The 9,791-nt window shown below is 42.7% G+C and overlaps 1 protein-coding gene across 1 annotated transcript; it reads left to right on the top strand.

Moving 5' to 3' along the window:
* Positions 1-2,448: 2,448 nt before the first annotated feature.
* LOC123446179 (60S acidic ribosomal protein P0-like) lies at positions 2,449-5,923 on the top strand. Its single transcript, XM_045122860.1, has 5 exons — positions 2,449-2,789; positions 2,894-2,962; positions 4,545-4,643; positions 4,742-5,134; positions 5,600-5,923. The coding sequence occupies exons 1-5, from the start codon at positions 2,529-2,531 to the stop codon at positions 5,744-5,746; spliced, it is 969 nt and encodes a 322-aa protein (XP_044978795.1). The 5' UTR covers positions 2,449-2,528; the 3' UTR covers positions 5,747-5,923.
* The last annotated feature ends 3,868 nt before the right edge of the window (positions 5,924-9,791 follow it).

Here is a 9,791-nt window from a genome sequence, read left to right as displayed (position 1 = left end):
GGTAACCTCGTATAACAATTCCCTATAACCCTAGCGTCACCGAACCTTAAGTGTGTAGACCCTACGGGTTCGGGAGGCATGCAGACATGACCGAGACACCTCTCCGGCCAATAACCATCAGTGGGGTCTGGATACCCATGGTGGCTCCCACATGTTCCACGATGATCTCATCGGATGAACCACTATGTCAAGGATTCAATCAATCTCGTATACAATTCCCGTTGTCTGTCGGTATAGAACTTGCCCGAGATTCGATCGTCGGTATACCTATACCTTGTTCAATCTCGTTATCGGTAAGTCTCTTTACTCGTTCCATAGCACGTCATCCTGTGACTAACTCCTTAGTCACATTGAGCTCATGATGATGTTCTACCGAGTGGGCCCAGAGATACCTCTCCGTCACACGGAGTGACAAATCCCGATATCGATTCGTGCCAACCCAGCAGACACTTTCGGACATACCTGTAGTGCACCTTTATAGTCACCCAGTTATGTTGTGACGTTTGATACACCCAAAGCACTCCTACGGTATCCGGGAGTTGCACAATCTCACGGTCGAAGGAAAACACACTTGACATTAGAAAAGCTTTAGCATATGAACAACACGATCTAGTGCTATGCTTAGGTTTGGGTCTTGTCCATCACATCATTCTCCCAATGATGTGATCCCGTTATCAATGACATACAATGTCCATGATCAAGAAACCATGATCATCTATTGATCAACGAGCTAGCCAACTAGAGGCTTGCTAGGGACACATTGTGATCTATTTATTCACACATGTATTACTGTTTCCTGTTAATACAATTATAGCATGAACAATAGACGATTATCATGAACAAGGAAATATGATAAAAACCATTTTATTATTGCCTCTAGGGCATATTTCAAGCATCCACATGTTATATTTTCTTCCAATCCAATACCTCATAAGTTAACCCATGCCCACTTGGCCATAAGGCCCATTTCAGAGAAGACGAAGAGTCCAGAACGTTGAGAGTGGATAGACCACAATACCCCCGCAACGCACGCCTCACGCAACTCCCATGTCCCGGCCTTCTCTGCTTCCCTATATAGACGTCCACTTGCTTCCTTCGCCTTGCCCCAAGATGTCATCCTCCTCCACTCGCTACCCGCTACAGATCCGCCGAGGACTGGTGAGGATTTGTGCCGCTGCAACGCACCAAATTGGCGGCCAAATGAGGATTTGTACCGCTGCAACGCACTAAATCGACAACCAGCTGGTGAGGATTTGTGCCGCTGAAACACACGAAATCAACGGACAGGTGAGGATTTTTTCCGCTGCAAGGCACCAAATCAACAGGCACGTGAGTATTTGTGCCACTAGAAGTCATCAAATCTACGGGTAGGGATGGGGAAAAGTTAAGTCTTTTAGGGAATAAATCAACGGTCATGGATGATGGAGTGATGGAACTACGTGGTGAAGTTGCGGGTCGAGGCGACGCGGCGTGTTAGAGCTGCAAGGCATCGCCGGTCTCGCAGGGGGGGGGCGATGGAGCGGCGCGAGTGGAATGGTGTCAGAGTGAATGATGGATTGCGTGTTCGGTCTAAGTTTCTTCGAGATGTTTTTTGCAAAAAAAAGGCGACGACGAACTCTTTTCGAACGGAGGGAGTAGTACTGTGCTATTGAGTAACTCGTTTTACCCGCACTTCCGAGCGAGTTCTATTCTCGTGTAAAAGAGCCACCCTTTGCTATTTGGAACCACCACTTCATTTTTATCTCAATACTTTTGAGCATTGTGTTTTTTGTGCGTGTCTTTTACATGCTTTGATCGTTAAAATATTTGAACGTGTTTGAAAGTTCCGAAGATTCCTCTTCCACATGTTATATTTTTTTGGAACCAACTTGTGTTTGAATGGTTAGAGGGACAATGGTATCCCCAGCCCAACAAGGTTCAAATCCTGATGCTCGCATTATTTCTGAATTTAGTTCAGGATTTCCAATGATGTGCATTTAGTGGGAGGAGGTATTTCCGTTGACGACGAAGTGACTAGAGTGACTTCGTAAAAATCTCAAGATGATATGTCGGTTGAGTCTCTCGGAGGTGCTCATAGGGATAGGATATGTGTGTGCGCGTTCATAGGGATAAGTGTATGTGTGTGTATATGAGTGTTTGCGTCTATACTTTGTTAAAAAAAACATGTTATGTTTTTCTTTAGGGATTCCACATGTTATGTTTTCTCCTAATACCTCATAAGAAAACTTCAATGCGGGGTATTTGGGCCTGGCAGACGGAGGATACAGCCCATGCCCACCTGGCCATATGGCCCATTTGAGAGAAGACGAAGAGTCCAGAACGTTGAGAGGGGATAGACCACAATACCCCCGCAACGCACGCCCCACGCAACCCCCCTCTCCAAGCCTCCTCCGCCTCCCTATATAAGACGCCCCGCTTGCTTCCGCCGCGCTGCCCCAAGACGTCCTCCTCCTCTCGCCACCCGCACCGCACACGGCACACCCCCGCCGCAGATCCACCGAGGCTAGGGCTCGCGCGCGCGGCAAGCGATGGCGATCAAGAAGCCGTCCAAGACCGACAAGAAGCACTCGTACGACCAGAAGCTGTGCCAGCTCCTCGACGAGTACTCCAGGGTGCTCGTAGCGGCGGCGGACAACGTCGGCTCCACCCAGCTCGCGGAGATCCGCAGGGGAATCCGCGGCGACTCGGTCATGCTCATGGGGAAGAACACCCTCATCCGCCGCTGCATCACGGCGCACGCCTTGAGGACGGGCAACGAAAACACCAAGGCCATCATACCCCTCCTCCAAGTAAGCCCCTCCCTGCCGGATCTTCTAATCTGCGTCTGGTTTGCCGTCGAGGATTCGTTTTCTCAAGCATGCCTCTGTGCTTTTGGTGCTGCTTGTTGTTGTAGGGAAACGTCGGTCTCATCTTCACCAAGGGTGACCTCAAGGAGGTCCGCGAGGAGATCGCCAAGTACAAGGTAAACTATTGTGTTCTACCTCTGCCCTTAGTTCTATGAGCGAGCTATTGTTGATTGCTGCAGATTTGTCTGGTTGAAGTGTGCTAATTGTGTGATTGCTAGTTATGGAAAGGATTATTGGGTTGCTTGGATGTAATAATTATGTGTCTGCCGATATTGCACAAGCATGCTACTTCATCTTGCTGTGATTATTTGGAAAGCGGTTCCAGATCTAGATCATTTATGGCAGGGAAGTTAGTTTGTAGTATTAATCTGTTGTACTTGTGTGGTTATTATGGAAGGTGTTTGAAATCAAGTGGTAAAATTGTGTTGCAATGCTGCTGGCATAGTTCTTCTGTTTGATAACATTTGCGATTTTTACTAGTACCTTGCTTCAATGCCTGTGTGAATTTGACGATGTTTTCAGTGGTAAAACGGACTATTATTTGGGGATACAACTTGTGTTGCTGTCAACACAAGTAGCACAAGTCTTCAATTGTTGTATGGTTTGGTGCGGCTGGTGCTTATTTGTCTGAATTTTTACCTACATGTGTATGCAGTAGTATTTCGTGTTGCATGGCTTCAGTTTGACGCAATCTTTATTGGACATCTCACACATAGATTTGTCCTTTGAATTTGTATTTCGAATGCTGCTGCATTGATATATCATGCGGTAAAAGTTATTGTTGATTGGTGCCGACTTGCCTGGTTGCAGTGTGCTAATTCTGTAATTGCTAATTATAGAAAGGGTTTATGTTGCATGCATGGATGCAATAAGTATGTGTCTTCCAAAATTGCACAAGAGTGGTACTCCTATATGCTATGATTATTTGGGAAACGGTTCCAGATCTTGATCTTGGTTATTCTAGATGAGGTTAGAGATCTCAAGTGGGTGTTGCCATGCTGTATGCATTATTCTGCTTCTCAGTTGTAGTAGTGTGGTTATTTTGGAAAGGGTTAGAGATCTCAAGTGGTTTATTGTGTATTTGTGTTGCACTGCTGCCGGCATTATTCTTCTGTTTGAGATAACATCTGTGAATTTTACTAATTTGGCATCTTGCTTGCATCATGGGAGAGCCACTTGGGTGCATAAGTTTCACCTTCATCAGTAGTAAACCGGTTTATTTGATTCAAGTAACACAAGCCTTAAGTACTGTTTGGTTTGGTAACAATATGAGTGAGGCGGTTGGTGCTTATTTATCTGAAATTTTGCCTGTATTTGTATGCAGTAGTATCGCTTGTTACATGTCGTCGTGGAGTATGCTGATATATTGTATGGGTGGTTGCAAATATTTTGATAGGTTATGCATCTCAAACGTAGATTTATCCTTTGCTTCATTGATTGATATATAAAAATATATGGTGCAGTACTAGTAGAGTTGGGACATTATAGTTGGATATAATGAATCATGTCTACTCTTTTTTTATTTTGAAGAATGTTCCTACTCTAATCTGGGGGAACGATATGGAAGTTTCTAGTCTATACATATGACATTTTTTTAAGTACCATGAGTCATGGTTCCATTGATGTGATCTAATGTTTATAACACTTCTAGTTTTGCCATCTTATTATCTTTGTGATCTTGTTTTTGCTATACAACAGGTTGGGGCCCCTGCTCGTGTTGGGTTGGTTGCTCCTATTGATGTGGTGGTTCCCCCTGGAAACACTGGTCTGGATCCCTCCCAAACTTCTTTCTTCCAGGTAACTAGTCTTGTGTGATACACACGCTGTGTACTCCTCACAGTTTAAGCAAGCACGAGTTCTCACCCCGGTCTGCTGTCCTTTTTGCACTCATTCAGGTGCTTAACATCCCCACCAAGATCAACAAGGGCAGTGTGGAGATCGTCGCCCATGTGGACCTCATCAAGAAAGGTGACAAGGTGGGCTCATCCGAGGCTGCCCTGCTTGCCAAGCTCGGTATTCGCCCATTCTCTTATGGTCTTGTGATCACCAATGTCTATGACGATGGGTCGGTGTTCAGCCCCGAGGTTCTTGACCTCACCGAGGAAGACCTGATGGAGAAGTTTGCGTGTGGTGTCTCCATGGTTGCCTCGTTGTCCCTGGCAGTCTCGTACCCAACTTTGGCTGCTGCACCGCACATGTTCCTCGATGGGTATAAGAATGTGCTTGCTGTTGCTGTGGAGACAGAGTACTCGTTCCCCCATGCTGATCAGATCAAGGAGTACCTCAAGGTACATAAACCTCATGTTTTTGGTTACTACTGTTTTTCTGTTTGAAATCCTAGCTCGAATGCCAATGTTCTGTTTGCTGATTTTCAAACCTTCTGTTTTTGGTTACTACTGTTTTTCTGTTTGTAATCTTAGCTCAAATTCCAATGTTATGTTTGCTGATTTTCAAAAAGTGTCATGTATGCGTGCCATCTGCCTCACAAATCTTGTTATTTGTTTTGATCTCAATGTTACAGGGCTAGTCAGTGTCTTTTGTTAATATGAACATACAGAGTATGTAGTTCGAATGTGTGAAATCTTGCTCTATTTCATACTCCATCTGTATCAAAATATAAGAGGTTTTGTGACAGTATATAGTGTAAAAAAACGTCTTATATTGTGATACGGAGGGAGTAGTACATACTGAATGCCTAGGTGACATTTAGTCTTATGGAAGTGGTGTAACTTTGTGTTTGTATTGGATTGCAGGATCCCAGCAAGTTTGCCGTTGCTGCCGTGCCGTCTGGTGGTGGTGCTGCTGCGGCTGCAGCTGCTCATGAGGAGGAGAAGAAAGAAGAGGAATCCGATGGTGAATCTGCCGGTGAAGAGGGATTCATGAACCTGTTCGACGACTGATAAAAGCTGCACCTTTTATATGTCTCGTCAAGTTGCCACTTGTGTCGTAGTGTAGATAGATGAGTGAGCTCTATTATCTTACTAGAAAACAAGTAAGTGTAATTCCCCCTAAACAATAAAATATGTTGACATGGGGAGGAACATATTTACTAGTTATATCATCCGCAATTGCCTCAATCTCAAGACGTTCCTCAAACCAATCATCTACTTTATTGAGATAGGTAACTAACCCAAGCCCCCCTCTAAGAGCCGTATATGAAAATTTCATCTCGTATGGCTCAAGCAGAAACACACAAACTTCATCAGCCACTGAATCGGGTCGATTTTCCTTGAAGATATCAAATAAAAAATCCGGAATATCTTCTTTGTGATGATAATGCCAAAAAATCTCAAGTTGGCGGTATTAGTACTAGTTGGCATCTCAAGCTCTGGACTGTTGTGTGTATTCGACAATGCCTTAATTCTGCTACTTGCTTGGTAATATTGCTCTGCTTTCTTGTGTGAGATGCTCATGATATGCTTTTCTTTTAATTAGATCATGTGAACATGAACTCACCTTCAGTTTGATGTACCCACACTCTGATAAAGTTATAAAGCAGAGAAAATAACAAATGTCAGTGGCATAAAATAGTTCCACCAAACACTTAGACGTGATCTTCAAATACCATGTAACGATTCGTGTATATATACATTAAACTGATCAACTAAATGTATGAAGAGGAAACCTGAATCTAGACGAGGTGATCTCATGGCGGGGAACTACAACAAGTTTTGGTTATCTTATTACAGAGAAGGAGTGCACATGTTCTTTTCCCGATAAAGGGTGATTTTATTACCTCAAAAATTATACTCCCTTAGTTCCTAAATATAATTCTTTGAGATTCCACTATGGACTACATACCGATGTATATAGACATACTTTAGAGTGTAGATTCATCCATTTATTTCGTATGTAGTGGAATCCCTAAAAAGACATAGTATTTAGGAACAAAGGGAGTAGCATCAAGCGAATACAAAACATTATAAGAACACTCTCGAAACACAATATCAAAAGTCTAACAAAAAGAAAGGGATAAAAGACTGACAAATTGGCAAAATCAGAGTGCTATGGACTCACACTATGCCCATGCCGAAAAGTGCACCTGTCTAACAGTGTACACACTATCTTACCAAGTGCGCACATCAAATCATTTCTATGTAGCCAAAGCGATCATAGTAAGGCATATGCTCCCACCCTTATTAGCATCTTGAACATATTTGGAATATTGTCCAAGCAATGACCATAAATATTGACAAAGGATACAAATTTGAAGTTATTTGGATGATTGACCGCATAAAACGTGCGAACTTGCATTCGAAAAATAGGTGTTTGATTGTCTCGACGTGAGTACAAAAACAACACTTCTTACTCTTTGGCCAGTCGCATCGTTTGAGGTTATCTTAGGTTAGCTCAACTCCCCTATGAGGATACCACATGAAGATTTTAATTTTTAGTAGAATCTTCAACCTCCAAATTCTGTTATGTTTACTCACCGGCACCTCAACATGTGTTGAGCCCATGGTACATAGAGTCTATCGTGAAAGACAACGATGTAGTAAGGTTCCATCTAAACACATCCTGACCTTGTGTCAGGTTAATCAAATCCAAACAGAACAAAAGATTATGCCATGACATAAGTGGGGGTCGGTCAAATCCCACTTGAAGGAAATATTCAGCGGGTATGAACTCAACACCTACTCAATAGTATTATTCTTATCACGAGCAATGTTGTTCAAGGTTATATATTATTCTTAGAAAGTGGCATTTCCTAGTCACATGTCTTCCGAGAAACGAACTTTTGACCCTTCTTGTATCACGAAAGACCCAAAGCGAAAGAGATGTTTCTTTGTCATTATTAGGCCAACCCAAAATTGTGAACCGTCATGTTTCCAATAGGCCCGAGACACCGCCCTTTCGCCAAGATACTTGTTGTGCAACATGGTTTGTCAAACACCATCCGCAATAAGTAGTTTGAACAACCGTTTACTAACTAGGGCATCATTATTGACCTGCAGGTCATGAATTCCAAGGTTGCTGGTCTTTTCACCTAAAAACCAAGCTCCATTTAGCCAGTTTGTATTTTTTTTTCACCATCTCCTTGCCAAAAGAAACTGGATCTAAAATAGTACAGTCCTTATAGGACCCCTTTTGAGAGTTGGAATAAAGGAAGCATATAGAGAACCATATTTGTGAGGATAAGGTTACTCAAAGCCAACTGTCCTCCAACTGAGACCAACTTGCCTTTCGAACAACTCAACTATTTCTCCAGTCGCTCCTCTACGTGCTTACACTCTGCAATGTTAAGATGCCTATAAATAATCGGTATTCCTAGATATTTAATAGGAATTTGGTCGTGTGCACAACCAAACATAATAGCATAAGCAGCCGTCGCCTGAACTCCTTCTCCAAAGCAGTGAAGTTCTCTTTTATGGAAGTTAGTTTTAATACCCGACATTTGCTAAAAAGTTGCAGGAAGAGTTTCAGATTTCGAGTCTTGTCCAGGTCATGTTCCATTAGAACAATTGTTTCATCGGCATATTGCAGAATGGAGAGGCCACCATCCACAAGGTGCGGCACTACTCATGTAATCTGGTTATCCTGCTTTGTGCACTCAATTAGAATGGCCAACAAGTCAGCAACAATTTAAATAACACTAGGGACATGGGGTCACCATGTCATAGTCCTTTTTTGTGTGAAAGTAATGGCCTACATCGTCATTGACTTTGATGGCCACACTACCTCTAGTTACAAAATTTTAGATCCACTCGCGCCAATTATTGGAGAAACTTTTCATCCTTAGGGGACTACTGGAGGGAATAACATTTGACCTTGTGAGTGACTCAATTTTGAAAACTACTCCACTCATGTTTTTTCGGTCCATCTCGTGAACAGTCTCATGCAAGATTACTATGCCATTGAGTATACTCCTTTGTTGCATGAACATTGTTTCATATGGCCGGACAACATGGTTAGCTACCGATTTTAACAAATTCGTAGCTACTTTGGTGAAAATCTTGAAGCTGACATTAAGGAGGCAAATGGGTCTATATTATTCGATCCACTCAGCCTCCTTAATCTTTGGCAACAAGACAACCTTGCCAAAATTCAACCTAAATAGGTCAAATCATCCGACATGAAGACAATTGAACAACTCCAAAAGGTCAGTCTTGACGATATCCTTGAAATTCTGATAGAATACTATGAGGAAGCCATCTGATGCTGAAGCTTTGTTATGTAACGTTTGGAACACCACAGCTCTAGCCTCCTCTTTTGAGAAAGGTGTCATGAGGATATCGTTCTCTTTTGTTGTGATTTGAGGAGTATCATTTGTTTGGTTCTCGTTAAGGGTGAAACTATGTTCATCTGGTGGCCCAAAAAGATATTTGTGGTAGTTGGTGATATACCTTTTCAGCTCATCATGACCTTCAATCCGCCACTCATCTTGTTGGAGACTATAAACACATTTCTTCCTATGCCGACCATATGCGACCAATTGGAAGTATCTTGTATTACTATCTCCCATCGAGATGAAGTCGACTTTGGGACTTTAGTAATATCTGATCTCCTCTTCTTGCAAAAGGCGTATATCATTCACTCACCCTAGGTCTCGAATGTGATGAGTACATTCCTACCATAGTTACACCCCAGCCCCCACGGCCTCACCAACTCAAGTTCCACAAATTCAAGGACCATGTGTGGAGCACAGATCAACTTAAAAACCATGTGCTTTGATTTTTAGGAACTCTTCCAAATGTTCTTTGAGAATAGGATGCAACCTAGCTCGGGTGTATTTGTTTTAAGGAATGAATGACCTAGTATGGGCCAAACGGAACATGGACCAGAGTATGATCAAGCATGGATGAAGATGGCAACAAGCATACAATGAGCGAAAAGAAGTTGCAAGTGGAGATTTCTAAACTTTGAAGCCACCATGATGCCAAGTGAAATATGGATCAAATTTACAAGATGAAACTAAAATTTTGACCAACCATCTATAGGTGTCGT

This window comes from Hordeum vulgare, chromosome 4H (assembly GCF_904849725.1).
Source record: "Hordeum vulgare subsp. vulgare chromosome 4H, MorexV3_pseudomolecules_assembly, whole genome shotgun sequence".
Taxonomy (NCBI): domain Eukaryota; kingdom Viridiplantae; phylum Streptophyta; class Magnoliopsida; order Poales; family Poaceae; genus Hordeum; species Hordeum vulgare.
Note: the sequence above shows the minus strand (reverse complement) of the source record. Positions and strands in the feature narration are given on the sequence as shown.